This window comes from Ricinus communis, chromosome 5 (genome assembly GCF_019578655.1).
Source record: "Ricinus communis isolate WT05 ecotype wild-type chromosome 5, ASM1957865v1, whole genome shotgun sequence".
Lineage (NCBI taxonomy): Eukaryota > Viridiplantae > Streptophyta > Magnoliopsida > Malpighiales > Euphorbiaceae > Ricinus > Ricinus communis.
The window spans coordinates 3,163,347-3,182,821 of record NC_063260.1 but is presented as its reverse complement, the minus strand read 5'-3'; the positions used below and the strand labels follow the sequence as shown (position 1 = coordinate 3,182,821).

General features: G+C 30.6%; 2 protein-coding genes across 2 annotated transcripts; one reads left to right on the top strand and one right to left on the bottom strand.

Annotated features, from left to right (window-relative positions):
• On the top strand, positions 1-2,436 carry LOC8265031. Its single transcript, XM_015724704.3, has 2 exons — positions 1-888; positions 1,291-2,436. Exons 1-2 carry the CDS (start codon positions 50-52, stop codon positions 2,132-2,134), a joined length of 1,683 nt encoding a protein of 560 aa, XP_015580190.2. The 5' UTR covers positions 1-49; the 3' UTR covers positions 2,135-2,436.
• A 2,860-nt stretch (positions 2,437-5,296) lies between these two features.
• LOC8265032 (probable inactive leucine-rich repeat receptor-like protein kinase At1g66830) lies at positions 5,297-8,032 on the bottom strand. Its single transcript, XM_002528030.4, has 2 exons — positions 6,303-8,032; positions 5,297-6,200 (listed from the first exon to the last, which is right to left on the bottom strand). The coding sequence occupies exons 1-2, from the start codon at positions 7,729-7,731 to the stop codon at positions 5,551-5,553; spliced, it is 2,079 nt and encodes a 692-aa protein (XP_002528076.1). The 5' UTR covers positions 7,732-8,032; the 3' UTR covers positions 5,297-5,550.
• Positions 8,033-19,475: the final 11,443 nt, after the last annotated feature.

The following is a 19,475-nucleotide window of genomic DNA, read 5'->3' as shown; positions in this document are numbered from 1 at the left end:
GTTTATCTTAAAATGCTGCATCCGGTTGCGTTAAACCTTCTTACAGAACATGTTAGAAACACAAAAAAAAAACCAATTTCCCACTTGCCAATGTCAAACTTATTTTAAACACCTCCACTCCACCACCCTAAACACAACCACCGCTCTTCTATCGACCTCCACCGCCTCCGTCAAAATGGATCCAACGCCGCCACCACAACCCTCCTCCACCACCACAGCAACAGCAACTAATAAATTCCGTCTGATGTGCAGCTACGGTGGCCAAATAATCACACGTCCAAACACCAAATCTTTATACTATGCTGGTGGTGACACTCGCATCATCACCATCCCCACGACCACCACAACGCTTTCTTCTCTCACTACCCACTTATCCTCAACACTTCATATTAACTGCCCATTTACTCTAAAGTACCAACTTCCAAGCCATGATCTTGACTCTCTCATTTCACTTTCTACTGATGATGATCTTCTTATTATGCTTGATGAGCACCACCGCCTCTCTCCTACTCCCTCACGTATTCGATTATTCATCTTTCAGACAAAACCCATTTCTTCTAATATGGAGTTGAGTCAGTTCAATGAATTGAAGCATCCCAAGACGGAGACTTGGTTTGCTGATGTTTTGAAAAGTGCTAAAATTATGCAAAAAGGATGTGGAAGTGGTCTTGGGTTTGGTTTAGAAGGGAATTGTGAGGGTAATAATGAGATTAATGGTCTTTGTGGAGCTGAGTCTATGATTTTGGAGACTACTTCTTCTTTTGGCTCTACTTCTTCTTCTGTTTCTTTGTCTAATTTGCCTGCTAAGGGTGCCCAAGCTGACGATCTTGGTGCTGGTTTGTTGGATAATAAGGTCAAATTGTCTGCTTCTGAATCATTTGCTGCAAGGTATACATATGTTTCTTATCAAAATTAATTCTTTTCCCTTATTCGGAACAAATCACTTGCAAGAACTCAATTCAATTGAATTATTTCCAAATGATTCATTTGTGGAAAGCTTTTATGTCAATCATAATGCCTCCTCTTTCTTTTGCTGAGTTTCTATGACATTTCCCAACAGGAGAAGTGACTAAATAGAATTCAATTGAATTGATTTCTTGCGTTTTTAGTTTCCGAACATTATGCTGTAGAAATGTAGTAATCATAGTGATACTTAAAAAACTGAATCTTGGTTTGGTTAACCGCTTTTTATTTTTAAGTTCTTGTTTTTGCTTTTCCCGATATTGGGATGTTAAAATTTTGACCTTTCCAGCAGTGAGTATGACAGGGTTGTGTAATTGTTGTTTACAGTGATAATAGTGTGGCTATGGCTACTACTGTTTCTCATCCACAGCCTGGGACTTATCAAGACCCAGTTGCTCCTGTTCCTGTACTGGAGAATAGAACTGGTTACCCTATAGAGTCAGAGACAAAGGTCGTTGATTCTCCCATCGGTATTGAGATGCATAAGACAGTTCAGGTTTCTGGGTTTCCATTGTCTCTACAGTTTGATCAACCACAAGTACAATTTGTTCATACTGCTACCCCACATTACTTGCCCCAGAACCCAACTGGCATGATGCCAGTATCTTCTTACTATGTGATGAGTTCTCCAGTGCCTCAGCAGCAGACATATTATCAGACCAATCAGCCGGCTCCAGTATATTTTGTGCCTGTTGGGCATCCTTACAATTTCCCTATGCAAAGTAGCTTGATTAAACCTGCAACTATTGCTTCTAGTCGTCCACCAGCTCATCCTAATCCTTCTCTAAACCCAGTCCAAGTGGCTTACAAGGTTGCAGCAGCATCATCTGTGCCTGAGGCAGCCTCACAGGTTTATAGAACAGTCCCAATGCCAAGTTCACTTGTTAATGTACCATGCAAGGAAAATCGTCAGCAAGCTGGAGGTTTTTCTCAAGTAAATCAGCAAGTTCAGTCCATTGGTATTGCTTCCATAGAAACTGAGAATTATACTAATGAACTTGATGATGACCCTCTGCGTATTCAAATATATAAATCTCAGCCTCCACCTCCTAAATTGCCTTCTCAATACCCAACCATGACCAAAGCCTCAGCAGTCATGTTGTCAGAGGCTTTAGCACAGTTGCACACGGACAATGCTAAGCAGCAAATAAGAACCACACAGCCACAATAAGCATATGTTGGATTGAACAATTTTGGGAGGAGAGTTTTTGGTAATTTGGAACTTTTCCTTGTATTTTTATTCTGGTAGTATTTTGAGTTGTTTATTTGTAATGGAAGTAACAGTTTGGTCTTCTTACCTTTTTGTTTCATTTTTTTTTTTGTTACCCTAAATTATATTGCCGTCTTTGTTACTTGATATGAGTGTTGAGATTTTATAGTATGTAGTATAAGTATAAATATACCATACTTGTAAACACAATGTATAAGTTTTATTGAATTTAACTGTGATCCATCAATTTTGAACTGTTTTAAGCTCCTGGATTATTGTCGTTAACGGAATGCTAATGTTGATTTGCTTAAAGTTATCATCCTGCTTTATGATTGTGTTCTATGAAATGCTATGGTATTTCAATCTGATTAAATATTGTTGGAAGTATATTCAAATGTTTGATGTCAAATGTGCTTTCATGTAGTTTAGTGAAGATGTAATTTTTTTCTTTCTCTATTTTCCTTCTATTGTTTGATGTAGTTTACTAGTCATGGGAATGACCAACTTCTTGTTGGCCATTGGCTAGTTGCACGTAGAACTTGTGAATATAATGTGCATTAGGACCAACTTATTTCAGTCAGGCAATGATACCAATTGATATTTCCTGGTCATTTGCAACAGTTGTATTAAATCTGTGTATTTCTACATTAAGCATACTCTAGGTTTCAATGAACTTCGCCATATAACCGTGCTTCGAAGGGAACTTCGCAGGAGTTTTATTGTTTTATAAGTTTCTGTTATTTCTATATTGGGATGAGCATGTTTTGTAGTGCAGGCAGGTCTTCTATTTTCTTTAATATGATTGTTAGGTAGCACTCCTATTATGCATGTCGCTCCATTTTTTGGCCCGTATTGGTTAGTTTTAAAGATGGTTGTCTTTTCTGCTATTTTAAACTTTAGTATTCAAATTAATTTCCTTGATAGTCTAAAAATCATCCATGCTTTGAAATTTCTTCCTTTTTGTTTCTTCGTGTTAACAATAAAGAATTTTGGTGATTCTGACATGAATCGAATAACTGTACTGAAATGTATTAAAATTGAAATTATTGAAAGTTTTTATTACCGAATTGAACTGATCCGAAAATTGTTTATATTATATAAATAAATTTTATTAAAACTAACTATATTAGAATATACTTTATATTTTATAATAAAAATGACTAAATGTAGAGTACTAATTTTGAAGGGAGGTAATAACCTTTCTTTGCTAATTTTGTGTTATGGTGTATGTATTATATTAAGTTAATTTTGGTTAAAATCAAAGTTATAAGAAAAATTTGATTCATTTTATTAGCTACTTTGCTTTTTTTCTTTTTCAATTGTTGGGGTGTGTACTAGTACTGTTGTTCTTCTTCTTTTGTGAATTTTCTTAGATTAAGCTGGTGATTTTAGATTTGGAGCTGCTATGTTGTTGTTCTAAATTGCAGTTTGTAATCTTTAGAACTCTTGTATTTTTTGGATTTGTGTTCTAGTGCTACATAAAGGTAGGTTTTTCGTTTTATTGATAGCCATCTGTAAAATATTTTTATACTACTAGTAGCATATATTTTAATGGTTTGTATTTGAAAATTAAATTATCATACTTGCAAGTGGCTGAATTACAAAACAAGTTCTTCAAAAATGTGATTGTAATTCTAATTTCAATTTTTATGCTACTTTTTTTTTTTGTTGATAATTGTATTTTCTCTGACTGTTTTTGATTAAAGATAAGATTTAAAAACGGTCTTTTCTAAGATTTAGAATAAAAAATAGCAACGAACCAAATTATATTTAACCGTAAAAGTTGGTTCAATTCGGTACGGTGTCATTTATATTTAGTACGGTATTTGTATTTTTAATTTTAGAATAACTAAAATTTAGTATGTTATTAAAGATTTATAAATAATTGGACCGAATCCATACACAAAATGGTGCAATATGCTCGTCATGGTGACTTGCTTGAATGATCATTTGCTGCAGCCTTCGTGTAACTCATACGATTGCTTCTAAGTACTCATCTGATTGCTTTCAGAATTTCTGCAGCCTTCCTTAAGTCGCCATCTTTCGTAGCCTTGGTGTACTTTGCTTTCAAAGGATTTTTTTTTTCCTTCCTTTTTAAAGCTTACAAAATTCTATCCTTTGCATTTTGTATCTTTTCATGGTCTTGATTGAATCTGGATTCCTGCATCTTTTGGGTTAAAAGAGCTTGTTGAGCTATGCCATTGGCAAATGGCAGGTGGCTATTCCACGTCTAAGGTAAGAGCTAAGAACCCTTCATGTTCTGCTACGTGTTTTCTTCATCATCTACGACATAGTTATTTCTCAGAAAGTATATCATTGCCAACTAGTATTAATGTAAAACACTTTTTTGATCTTCTCCAGTTGGTCCTGGTTTTATCTATCCAGAATCAATGGTGGTTTATGATCACTTGTAATGAATGATGCAAAAGTAAGGTCGACACTGGTTGCTTAGAAAAATTATTGTTGTGTGCCTTTATGCCATTGACAGGATCATCATGTTGCGAGTTCAGCATTTGGATATAAATAAGTGCTCCTAGTATGCTGGGGGTACTTTCTTTGGTCAAACCATCATCATAGTTGGCTCTTTTCCTGAACTGTGGGCATCTAAAACCATAAGCATTAGAGGGCCAAGGACAAAGGAATCCACTTGGATATTTGATCTGCATTTGTTCATCTCTTTCACAACCATTACTGGTCATGATTACTTGTGATTTTTTTTCTTTTGCTGTGCTTGTTTACTTGTGATTGCCTGTCGCTTACCTTTGCCTTTGGCATGCTTTGGTTGCTGGTTTAATAAAAAGAGATTTGCTTCACCAATGACTATTCATCATTTTGTCCCTGTTTTTGTTTGTCTTTAATTCTTTTTTTTTTAGATGAACAAAAAAATGTCTAAGTGGTTTTGTCTGATATAAGGGTTGGTTTCAGTATGTGTATATATATTTAGTGGTTGCTTGTGAAACTGTTTAACCCTGCACAATTTCATGAATTTGCTTGATCACTCATTGCTAAATGCTTCACATGTTGAAGGAATAGATAAAAGGGAAAAAGAAATGATTTTGATAGGTTAAAGAATCACCACAGTATGAATCGACTTTTTTTCAAAAGGAAAAAATGAAAATAAAATTATTACCAAATAGATTGTTCAGCTTATTTATTCAGAGTAAGAGAAACTGCAGCTAGAGTGTAGTATACATAGCAATAGCAGGTAGTAGCAAAATGCAGTTTAACCCAAAACTACTCCTACAGGACAAACATACATAGCAAAATGACAAGTGGACAAACAAGAAGACTACACACATTTCACTATCTTGCAGAGGAAAACTAGGGGACATAATCTGTTTCTTGAAAGAAGATGTATTGTGTACATGGCGGTTTCCTCATGTAGATGAGGACAATCTTTCCAGAGAATCACTAACATTCCTCATAGAAGGTCTCTTGTCTGGGCTCGTATGAACACAGGTTAGAGCAATATTGAGTATTGCAACCATCTCTTCTTTTTTATCTAAATCATGAACTAGGAAGGGATCTAATACATCAGAGAGTGGCTTCACTTCAGTACTCAGCTGTATCCACTGGACAAGACCCATTTCTGAAGCACTTGTCTGCATAACTGGCGACTTCCCAGAAATCATCTCCAGTAAAATTACTCCAAATGAATACACATCCCACTTCTGTGACGGCTTGGAGGATTTTGATACCTCAGGAGCTTCATAGTAAGCCATAACTGCACCTGAATTTATTGGTGTAAATGCGAATGGAGATCCTGGTAGCGGCGTGCCACCTGTTGTTTGTTCTAAGTAAACTGATGTTGATTCTTCAGTTGTGTATGCTAGACGGCTAAGTCCGAAATCGGAGATGCATGGCTCCATGTTTTCTCCAAGCAGAATATTGCTAGGCTTTAGATTTCCATGGACATATCGTCTGGGGCTAAATTCATGTAGAAAACTTAATCCCCTGGCTACTCCTTGCATGATTCTAAGGCGAACCAGCCAAGAAAGAGGTTTGAAGTATATCATTCCTGTTCTTCCTGATCAGGTTGTAAGAACAAGTATTAATTAACAATAACAAACAACCCTGATTAGTTGAGATAACAAAAGAGATGTAGTCTTAGTTTGAAAAAAAAACTGACCATGAATTGCAGCAGAAAGGTCCCCGTTCTGCGCGTACTCATAGATGAGCAGCTTCTCATTGATACACCAGCAATAAGCTAGGAGACAGACAATGTTTGGATGCTTAATCTTTGCAATTGCTTCTACTTCAGTTTGAAACTCTCTGTACCTTTGAAATCCTCCGTCTTCCAGTCTTCTGACTGCAACAGTTGGTCCCTTCTCAAGAACAACTTTATACACAATTCCTATTCTGCTCTTACTCAGAAGAAAAGCAGAAGCTTTGAGGAGCTGTTCAAGATCAAATTTAATCTGCGAGTCTAATGGCATGAAAATATACTGTTCCATATTTTCTGATAAAGACTCCAAGTCATCTGTTCTGAAACAGAACATCTCCTTTCTAACGCTTGATTTTTCTTCAGGATTACAACCCTCGACACGTTTGCTTCCTTTACAAACATACGTTCTCTTATACCAGTAAGAGAACAGCACAGCGGTAAGGCTAACTCCCACCACTGTACTTGCAACAATTCCTATCACTACAGTAGGACTCCGGCTGGAGCTGTTGCCCCCAGGAGAAGCCTGACTTGGTTCATAAGGGATGGGTTTCGGATCCATAAGGCATGGAGATTTTAATGGAAGTCCACATAAGAGAGGGTTGCCTACAAAAGCCGTTGGTCCTACACTGAGTAGAACATCATTTTGAGGTATAAGACCACTGAGGTTATTGTAAGAAAGATTGATATAAACTAATTCAGGAAGCTTTCCTAGGCTTGCTGGAATAGTACCATTAAAGAGATTGTGAGAAAGGTCAAGACCACGTTTCAAGCTCGACAAGTTGCCTAGGTCGTTAGGGATCAAACCGCTTAACTTGTTAAACGAAAGATCAAGTATCTGAAGCATTACCAAGTTGGTTCCGAACCCATTAGGTAAAGAACCAGCAAAATTGTTTCGACTAAGGTAAAGCTGCTTCAATCTTTTGCATTGAACAAGAGGTGAAGGTATCGAACCATTAAATGAATTCTCCGAAAGATCGAGGATCTTCAGGCCCTTGAGATTCCCTATCTCATCAGGAACTGATCCAGAAAATGAATTTCCTGACAGGACTAAATTTGTCAATCCTCTTGCACGAAAAAGCTCAACCGGCAAGCTCCCAAAGAAGTAATTGTTTCTCAGATTAACTTGACGAAGAGCAAGAAGCTTGGTTGCGTCGAGATGGAATAACCCAGAAAGACCCTTATGTGGAATTCTGAGAGAAACGACTGTTTCTCCTCTGCATTCAACACCATGCCAGGAACACGGGTTGTCATCTGATGAGTTCCAGTTATCTAGGTAACCAGCAGTGGAATTCTCTATGGACTGTCTGAAGGAAAGAAGAGCAAGGCCTTCATCATTTAAAGAATTGGCCAGTAAAATATAGCTGAACATGAGAAAAGATAGCAATGGAAACATATTATATACCAGAAATTGCAGAGAAGAGAAAGCAAAGAACTCTGTATATAATGGATTCACTTTTCTTTCCCCTTTATATATGTTTTAAGTTCTAGAAAAGAAAAAATAAATAAGAAAAAAGAAGCTGCAATAGGTCAATGCAAAGTGCAAAGCCACTTTATAAGTGGCCTTCTTGTGGCCCCAAATTTGTTCCAAGTATTTGAGATGTTTTCCAGTTAGGTTACAGTGATAATAATACTATTTATCAAGTATTTGAGCAATGCAGTTAAAAGGCTAAAACATCTATGCATCACACTTTCTTTAACTAAACGCAAACTTCTACTTGAATTATGCAGTTGGCATGCTGTATTTTTCTAGAATCCTATATCATAGTTAATAATTACTCCCCATTGATTACCAGATTATTAAATAAGTCTCTATTTTATAATACAAAATGACTTACATTAAGAGTAAAGCAAAAATAACACCCATATATATGAATTATAGAAATATAACATCAAAAATACTGATGGGTATTTATATATCCTTTAAACAAATTAGAAAATATTAAATATCTCATTAATATTTATTCTAATTCGTATACATTTGTTGTGATATATAATATTTTTATAAAATTACTTTTAATTTTAAAATATTAAAAAATAATTTAATAAGAATATTACATGTATAAATATTAATGGATTATGCTGCGTTACTGTCAACCTAAAGAAAAAAAAGAAAGTGTTGATCTGACCTGTCAATCGTTACAGTTTGGTATTTTAAGTGTTTTCAAATGTGAAGTTGGACTATTTCACTGAGGAGCTGTGTTTGTAAACTTGATGGTCGATTAATTAGGCTGGTCGTCACCATTAGACGGCGGTCGGTCACTCAATCAAAGTATTCTGTAGCGTGATTGGTGGCGATAGTTGATGCATGAAAATGAGACTGAATTTGAAATACGTAATTAAGTTTGGGAAGATAAGACTTGACTGTGAATATGACTTTGGTTTAAGAGTTTCGTTTCATATGCTCAATGCCTACCATGAAGGAATTGGGTTGGTTTTACGGTAGCCGTCGATCACTCAAGCGCTAATCTGACCTGTGAACTTTCTTTGTATTTTGTGTTAACTGTTAGAAATTGTCTTCTACTGTAGAAACACTATTTTTTCTTTCTATGGTCTCCCGTTTCTTTATTTTCTTATTATAGTACTAATAATTTATTATTATACTTTTTATTTTTATTTTTTTAATATATTTTATATTTTTTATTAAGATACTAAATTTATTTTTTAATAATATTTTTATAATGAAATATCATTATATTAAAATAAAATTTATTAATGATTCGATCTTTCTATAAAAATATAAAATTTATTTATATTTTAATATATACTTATATTTTAACGTATATTATATTTTACCTCGCAAAATTTAAATTCTTATATTTTTTATTATTGTATAATAATATTTTAATTTCTTAAAATTTAATAATAATAATGAAAATTAAAAATAATAATTTTATATTTATAATTATAAATTAAAAAATACAATCATAGTTTATGAATATAAGTTCATAAAAAAAAACTATAAACATTAATAATAAAACTGTAGGTTCGTAGGTCAACAACTAATTCATAAATTGTAAACTATAAGTTCATTACTCGTATATTTGAAGTTCACATATGATAATCTATAAAAAAATTTAAAAATACAAGTTAATAGATTAAAAATGAAAGGTTCATAAATTATAAACTATAGATTTATCACATTTACACTTGAGATTCATAGATTATAGTTTAGAAATTCATAATTTAAAAAATTAAAGCATATATTAACTAATAAATTTACTGTTCATAAATGATGAATCCACACCTTATAGTTGACGAACCTATAAGCAATATTTAACGATTTTGTTATTTATAATTATACTTAGTTGTAAACTTTTAATAAACCTATATGACATTATCAATGAACCTATAACTTATCAAATATGGATATGCGTTATAATAAAAATTTAAGTTCATATAAAAGTAATATTTTATGAAAATATAAATCATCCTTAAAATTCATTTAAAAAAACTACTCATAAAAATATTAAAATTTATAAATAATTGCAAAAAAAAATTATTTTTTTATCTTTTTCTATTAATGCTTATGATACTAAAATTATTACTAAAAGAATTAGAAATAAAAAAAACTCAAACATTAATGTATCTTTTTCTTAGAAAAATTAATATAATTTACTTAGAAGAATTAAATGAATAAAAAGCTCAACCATTAATATAATTCTTTTTAAAAAAAAATTAATATATTTTAATTATCTCTTAATACTGAAAATAAATATAATTTTAAATGTAGATATTACAAAATAAACTAACAAAAAGTTACATACAAAACATGGATATCTTATATATTAGAACTTGGCGTTGGACTATGCTAGATATATTTTTAAAATTATAAATAAAGTAATAAAATATTTAGATAGAAATAAAAAAAAATTCATATGCATATATGCTATCTAAAACTCATGCGTTTTAGATTAGACATATGATATACATTATGTATCTAGTCCAAAATATAATTTATCGAAAGAAAATATGTGTGTTGTTTGGACTTGTTATCTTAGGTTTCACTTGTTTTCAATTTGTTTTTTTATTTTTTTTATTTTGCCCTATAATATCCCGACTCAGGTATACTGTGCATCGGTATCCAAAATGAAAAAAAAAAGAGTTAAATTATGAACGAGAACAGAAAAAATCCTTGATCCATCGTACTGCAAATATAGAAATTTATACAGGTACAATGATCTATAATTAAGGAGAAAAACTAGTAAAGAATCATCTAGCTAATTAATAGAGCAAAATTATAGCCTAAATTCTAGTTATTTACAGTTAATAATACATAAAGAAACATATATACAAATAATATCTTCAAGATCTCCCCTCAAGTTGGAGCATGAAGATCATAAATGCCCAACTTGCAAAGAAGAAAATGAAAGCGGTTACGTCCCAATGCTTTAGTTAAGTTATCTACTAATTAGAATTCAGTTGAAACATATTGTGTAGCAATTCTGCTATATTGTATATGTTCACGGATAAAATGACAGTCAATTTCAATGTGTTTAGTGCGCTCATGGAAAACAGGATTAACAGCAATGTGTAATGCAGATTGATTGTCACAATATAAAAGCATTGGTTGAGAGTGTGATAAAGAAAGATCGCCAAGTAGACCATGTAACCATACCAGCTCACTAATTATAGTAGCCATAGAGCGGTAGTGTGATTCTGTAGAAGATCGGGAGACTGTCGGTTATTTCTTTGATTTCCAAGAGATAGGAGCAGCACCAAGAAAAATGTAATAACCTGTAATGGATCGTCAAGTCATGGGACAACCCTCTAGTCGGCATCACAATAAGCTTTGATGTGAAAATTATTATTTGAAGGAAAAAAAAAGACCTTGACCAGGAGAACTCGTCAAATATTGAAGAACATGATAAGCAACATTAAGATGAGGTTGATAAGGTTTTTACATAAATTGACTGAGAAGCTGTACCGCATAAGTAATATTGGGCCGAGAAATTGTGAGATAAATGAGACACCCAATCAGACAATGATATTGACTTGGGTCCTTTAATGGTTTACCACAATCTAAAGACAATTTATGTTGTTTAGGAATGGAAAAAATAGTTGGTTTACTACCCAACATCCTAGTTTCTTTCAAGAGATCAAGAGTGTATTTTCGTTGACAAAGAGATATCCCTTGAGGAGAACGAGCAAGTTCCAAGCCAAGAAAATACTTGAGAGTACCAAGATCCTTTATTGAGAAGCATGTACATAAATAATTCTTGAGCTTTTGAGTCTGCAAACTGTCATTCCCAGTAATAACCATATTGCCAACATAAATAAAGAGAGCAAGGAAAGAAGTACCTTCAGTCAACGTAAAGAGTGAATGATCATAGTGAGATTGTATAAAGCCAAATTTCCTTAATAACAAGGAGAATTTTTCAAACCATTATCAAGGTGCCTACTTTAGCCCATATAAAGATTTGTGAAGTCAACATACAGGAGAATTATTTGGTGTGAGATAGCTTGGGGGAGGAGACATATAGATTTCTTCATGCAAATGACCATGAAGAAAAGCATTATTCACATCCAATTTATGTAACTCCTAATTTTTGGCAGCTGCAATAGCTAATAAGCATCTAGCGATAATTAATTTTGCAACAGCGGCAAAGGTTTGAGTATAATCTAATCCTTCAATCTGTGTATATCCTTAGGCAACCTTATGCGCTTTGTAGAGCTCAATAGAACCATCTGATTTGTGTTTTATTTTGTATACGCAACGAGAATCAACTGGTTTCTTTCTTAAGGGTAATAACATTAAGCTCCAAGTTTCATTATGTTCTAGAGCAGAAATTTCTTGTTTCATAGCCTCACACCATTTTGGGTCTTTGACAGCCTCGAAAAAAGATTTATGTTCACTAGCAATAGAAACATTAACAAGAAAGGCTAGATGAGATGGAAGAAAATGCGAATAAGATAAATAACTTCACATTGGATAAGGAGTACCTGAAGAAACTACATTGGATGTGGGGTGTGATAACTTATCTACTATAGGGAGCTGGTACACATAATCATCTAAGTGAGAGGGAGGACGTCGAGCTCTTTGAGGTCGTGATGGGTTTTATGAGAAATTTGGTTGTTCGCTAGAGATAGCTGCAGGTGAGTCTTTAGATGAAGTTTCATGGTTTGAATCAATAGATTCATGTGTGGTAATGTTATTATCACGATTAGTTTGAAGAGATGAACTTGGAGAGTTATGACATGGAGGCTCTGCAATTGGTATTTCCAAAGAATCAAGGATTGGCAGCGGAACAACAACGTTTGGCTCTATTGGAGGGTTATGGGAGAGGAAAGGAAATTGATTTTCATAAAAAATTACATATCTTGATGTAAAAAATTTCTATGACTCCATATCATAAACTCTATATCCCTTTTGTCCCATAAGGTAACCAATAAAAGTACATGGCTTAGAACGAGGTGCAAACTTATCTTTTGATCAATTTTTATAATGTATATAACACAAGCAACCAAAGAAACCTAAATGAGAATATGATGGTTGTTTTGAAAATAATATCTCATAGGGACTTTTACCTGACAATTTAAGTGTAGGAGTATAATTTATTAAATAAGCTGCAGTCAAAACACATTCACCCTAAAATTTGATTTGTAAATTTGCTTGAAATCGAAGAGCACGAGCAACTTCTAATAAGTGATGATGCTTTCGCTCTACTATTCCATTTTGTTGCGGGATTTCAACACAAGATGTTTGATGCAAAATACCCTTAAGAGAGAAGAAATTAGACATGGAACCAGCGGTAAACTCTAGAACATTATCACTCATAACTTGTTTGATACTGCGACGAAATTGAGTTAAAACTATAGCATAAAATTGAATGAAGAATTTTTGTGCTTCTGACTTATGTTTGAGAAGGAAAACCCGAGTACATCTTGTGCAATCATCTACAATTGTAAGAAAATAATGAGCACCAGAAGTAGATGGGTTTTATAAGGTCCCCAAATGTTGCAGTTAACCGAATCAAAAGGAAAAATATATTTATTATTGCTCAAAGGAAAGACATTACGAGTTTGTTTAGCTCGATGACACATACTATTTGAATTTTTAAAAGATAAACTAGATAATTCAGAAATTAATGACAATCGGTCAAATGAAAGACAACCTAACCGCTCATGTCATAAGGTGGATGAGGAAGAAAGAGATGCAACTGTAGCAAAAGGTAATTGAAGCCCACGAAAGTAGTATAAGCCATCACGTAATTCACCAATTCCAATCAGTTTCTTCGATTTGAGGTCCTGCAAGAAACAAAAGGTTGGAAAAAATGTGACTAAATGAAGGAGCTGAATTTTAAAATACACGTGTGAGAGAGTTTCAATTCAAATGTAATGCCTACCTATTATTGCCGATTTAAAATAAAATCGCAAGCTTTCTATAAGGCGTTGTTCTTCGTTCTTTTTTTTTTTCTTTCTTATTCTCTGCTGCATAATATAGTTGTTTTTATTTTTTTCTTTCTTTTTTGTTCTCATATATAGATTATGCATATTTACAAATTTTGAAAACTAATTTTCGACAAGCTAAATTTTCTTATTTTTTTCTCTATTTTTTAGACCTTCAAATCAGATTCTACAAGTTTTAATTCTTTCTTTTAAAATATGATTATGGTTTCATTGCTGGAAAATAATAGGTTTACTATGTAGGACATTAAGGTTCATTATCTATAAATTACACGTTCATCGTGTTGTTCATAATTTCAAAAATAAATTTATTTTTAAAATGGAATAGATTCATTATGTAGTAGACTGCACCTTATATCATTAACAGATGAATATAAAAGTTTTACGTAATGAACATACACCTTATATCATTAATTGAGCAAGTACAATCTTTCCTAGTCCCCCCATGCCACATACAACATAAACAATAAAATTATATAGATTAGCGCGCAACTTAGTAATCAGCTCTTCTTTCTCATCATCTCCGTCATAGATCTTTAATTCATTCACCAGAGAACTTGTTTGTCTCCAATCAAAACTATCTACTTTTGTATTCCACACTCCCTTATTCAAGTGGAATTGATTCTTTTCTTTAGAAATGACATCTAACTTCTCACGAACATTTTTCAATTTATGTGCCATAATTGCATGAAAAATTAGTGGGTTTTGAAGAGAAAAGAATGATCTTACTCTGCTTTCCATATCTCTATGCATTGAGTTCAATATCAAACTCATCGAGTACGTCATCATCACCACAAGCAACATCCTTAAACTTTTTGAGCCGATTCCTGACAGATAGTCCTTGAACAAGATCATGCATTTTATATTTAACTTCTCTTTTCTTATTAGTTATTTATTCAAGTACAATTATTCGATTTTGTTAGATTATGGAAATACAATTAGGACTGGTACTTAGTATCAATTTCCTCATGAGAATGATACTCATATTCATTCTATACTGCTTGTTGCGATCCGTGCATTTATGAAATTTTCCCATAAGTTATCCAAGATTGTGCTGACAAGAGAAGAAACAAGTGGATGAGCCATGGTATTCATTCTTGATAAGAGAGAACAAAAACAAGATTGTAATGTTTTTAGAATTGTTAGTAAAATGATTAGCAATAATTAATGATTGCCCATGAATTTAAGGACCGTAAACAAAAACAAGTTCTCGTCTCACACGGTTTTGACTCGAGGAAAATTAATGAATACCCATCACATGTTGACTACTAAGCTAAGCAATTCTTATAACATGCACCTCGGACTATTGTCTAATGTGGTCTGGAGGCAGGTAAAAATAAGAAGAGGTGATAACAGTTGCCATTTTTTTTGTTCTTCTTAATAATTTTAACAAAAAATTATAGAATTAATATTATACTAAAAATTATATATTAAATATACTTTTTATATTTATAAAAATTAGTTTTTTTATCTACATGTTGTACAAATGTCATAATTATTTTAATTGTAAATTATAATATAAATTGAATTTATAAATAAATATATATTTATTTATTTATGAAATAGATTTTTTGACGTGTGTTGTTATTTTAAATTTTTTAATTTTGATATGTGTCTTTATTTTGGATAAATAGAATTTTTATTTTTTATATTATGATAAAATGAATTTAAAAATTAACATTATATGAAAAATAATATAATGAATAACTATTTTATTTATTTATGAAAACTAGTTGTTTATCTGTATATTGTACGACTATCATAATTATTTTTAATTATAAATAATAATATAAAATTAATTTATGTATAAAATTAAATAGAATTTTAATACTTTATAATTATTTAAAAATAATAATAAATTAAATATATTTAATGCCTAGTTAGTTTTTTTATATTTTAAGATTTTATTAAAAAATAAAAATTATTAGTAAATTAATAAAAAAAACTATAAAGTATACATAAACTTGAATTTTAAGTGTCAATAATAAGTGCATATGTCAATAAAAATCATATATATCGAATATAGTAACACGTGTCAAAAAGTTTTTATTAGACTATATGCATATTAATAATTTTTTATTCATTTACATGTACTAAAATATTCATTTTATATATGTGCAATGTACATTAGATGTAATATTTTATAATAATTAATTTTTTATATTTAAATATTCATTATCTATTAATCTAAGATTCATTACGGTTAATATTTATGTTTATTTTGTTTCATGTATTGTTTATTAGTGTTAATATTAATGTTCATTATCTGGTACTGCAATGTTCATTGTCTGTGTGGATAATGTATATCAATATTTTTAAAAACAAATTAATTATTTATAAAAAATTTATTATTTTTGTTATGCATATTAAATTTTTTTTATGATTGATATAAACATTCATCATTTATAGGCACAATCCTCATTAGTTTGTTAATGAATATTTGTCAATAATGAAAAGCATATTCATTAATTCAGTTAAACGGACATATGTAATATAGAAATAACATAAATTGTCCTTGCACAGTTAATAAATAAAAAAAATATCAAATTAAAATTATACTATAAATATTTATATTATGATACACATATCCTTCCAACAAAATTAAGTTAACACATAATGAATATTTAATATTTAAGTAATGAACATTAAACACATGTTTAATAAATATTGTGGACAAATTTAACAAACATAATTTTTTTTAAATGCGCGTTAACGTCTTATGCACGTCAGAGTCTGGACAAAAATCTTTAATAATTTGTAAAAAAATAAGTATACATGTCAAAACAAAAATTTATAAAAATACTGCTATATATCAAAAAATTTATCTCATAATTATATATATATATATATATATTTATTTATTTATTTATAATAAAAAATTATGGAATTAGAATGAATCAAATTAAATTGAATTAGAATGGAAGAGGACAATGAGAAAATAATTATTTTAATTTTTATTTATAATCAAAATAATTACGACAATCATATAATACGCAGACTATTTTATAAATATATAAAATATATAAAAACTTTTTTAAAAAAGTCATCTTAGATCAACTTAATTTTAATTTATTTTATATTTATCAACTCTTTTAATTATCCAATAATAATTTTAAGAAATAAAAGAATTAATTAAAGTAGAAACTTTTTAAGTATTTTAATAATTTTTTAATTAACAAAATTAAAATATAAATAGAAAAAATTATAAAGATTAAGAAGTCCAAAACCCAAAAAAAAGAAAAGAAAAAAAAAAGAAGTACAATATGAGCCAGAAAAAAATCAAAATCACAGCAACGTTCAACAATTTGAACAGCACGTATAAACTAAATATAAGCGGCACCGTTTGGATTATAAGACCATGTAGCTATATGGTTCGGGTATGTAGTAGCTACATGGAAATTTCCCCTTTCTGTATGAGCCCAAGCGCACTCATATGCATATATTATTGCTTAATTTTGAGAAAGAATTGGCTATGCATATTATTTAGAGAATAAGATCACTACTATATGCTATAGCAAGAATTGGACTTTTTAATGCATGAAATTTTTTTTTATTTGGTTTAGAAATTATACAAATATTCTAGTTTAAAATAATTCAAAATTAATATAATTACTAAATTTTTTAAACTTTATTTTTAATTAATTTTTAAAAATAAGAAAATTGCCACCAATTGATAAATATTATTTTATCGCCAACACTAACTTTACTGATTACATTTTTTAATAATTCAATTTTGTTCAATGACAAATGTTATTTAATAATTTTTTTATGGTTGGTTTGTTGCAGTATAAATTTGTTTGATGTTGGAAACTGATGTATCTCTTTTAGTACTCGCAAGTTCACGAACCGTTTCTATAGTAAGGGTAAGTTCACCATGAGATCGATCTTTCAAGGAACTATGAGGCCACTTATTATAAAGACTAATTATCAACACAAAACAATAAAAGTAAATCTAAACACTCTAAATCAGTATGTTGAGAGAGTAATATTCATAAAGTAAAGTAACTAAACAATAAATAAATATGCAATGCAAATGCAAATGCTTATGATATAAAACTATATGCTAAAAACAGTATTTAATCCAGCCATTTATTTAGTAATCTCCTTATTTTACTTTAAGTCTAAATCTAATGAATGAGATAGTGATGTGCCTTTTTCCCTAAGTCACTCAAGCTAACGAGGCAACCTAGGTTTCTTATACCAACATAGATTAAAGTAAAGATGATGTTTCTAATACTTTTAAATCTAAAGATTTTTATAACAATTGCTATTGCTAAATTAATATGATGGTTAACTAACAATAATAACTGAAATTAATAAAGATATAAAGGTAAAGAAATTATTCATTAAATAAATAAATAACAATGTTCATATAAAAGTAAAAAGACTAAACTAAACTCTTATGAAAATTAGCCTAACATATTTAACCTAATGATTATGGTATTAAATAGAAGGATATAAAATAATAAAATAAAAAGCTCCCTCAAGATCCAGAATTTCTTCAAGTAGGAAGAAGATTAATTATCTTCTCTACTTCTTGAAAAGCTCCTTAGATCCTAAAAAGAGTAATGAAAACTAAACTAAGTATTTATGGAAAACTATAGAGAATTATGGAGAAAATAATGGTGGCCGATGTAGAGAGCAGGTAGGAGAAAATTCCACTCCTTTCCTCTTTTTTTTTAGAGTTTTGCATATATTTATATAGAAGATAGTATTCCTCTAAATAAATCTCTCTAAAGATGAGTATACCAATATAAATCTATCTAATAGATAAAACTTTAAGTATCTTAATCTCTACTAAATACTATCTCATAAATAACTCTTAATATAAATACTAATAATTATACAAATGACTAAAATGTCCTTTGGATCTTGTAATTAGTAATCCATGCGTCTTAATTTTGGTACTTGATACGAACATGTTACATTAAGCTTCTTTTAGCTCCATATTTTTCTCGTTTTACTAATATTCCTGAAAACAGACAATTAAGTTTAAATGAGGTAAAAACATACAGTTTCACCATATTATATATGGAAATATATTATTAAAGTTTTAAAATACTCTTAAATATCTGTACATAATTTAAACCGATCAGAAATTTAAATGCTATAGGCTCAGGTCTAAAAATAGTTTTGCTATTTAATGCGGTAAATATATTTAAATCAAGCATAAGTGTGAGAATTTGAATTTTTCTAGTGCAAAATGTTGTTTGTGAGACCGTAAATCATATTCATGACAATTCATCCTATACAGGTACCTTCATATTTTCATATTTTAAATATATTAATAAATATATTCAAATACAGTCATCCATTAACATTTTACATAGAAATTCCAAATTATGATAACTACTAATTTATAATGGAAATACCTGATAAAGAAAACATATTAAAGTCTTAATTTCTACAACTTTTCGCAGATGACATGCGCCCTTAATACAACTCAGTTTAATTACTCTATATGTTTAATATTTAAAACATATAGAATATTATTAGATCATAATAATTAGAAGGTATTTAGGATTTAACTTGCATGAAATTTTTAATTTATATATATAAAAAGCCACTAATAAAGGAAAATGATTTAGTTATGGCCAAATCTAAATCAAGTCAAAGCTAATCAAATCACACTAATTATTGTGCTAACAGCGTTATGAGCATCATAAGCCACACAATCTTGAGCTTTCTGAGCCAATTCTTGATTGCCTCGTTCTTCCATTGATTTTAGTCTGC

Bases quoted from the DNA above. Each gene is read 5' to 3' on its own strand.
- LOC8265031 (XM_015724704.3), top strand. From the start codon at position 50: ATGTTAGAAACACAAAAAAAAAACCAATTTCCCACTTGCCAATGTCAA. The intron at 889-1,290 runs GTATACATATGT...TGTTGTTTACAG, and splicing joins TCTGAATCATTTGCTGCAAG to TGATAATAGTGTGGCTATGG.
- LOC8265032 (XM_002528030.4), bottom strand. From the start codon at position 7,731: ATGTTTCCATTGCTATCTTTTCTCATGTTCAGCTATATTTTACTGGCC. The intron at 6,201-6,302 runs GTCAGTTTTTTT...CAACCTGATCAG, and splicing joins CCTTTCTGCTGCAATTCATG to GAAGAACAGGAATGATATAC.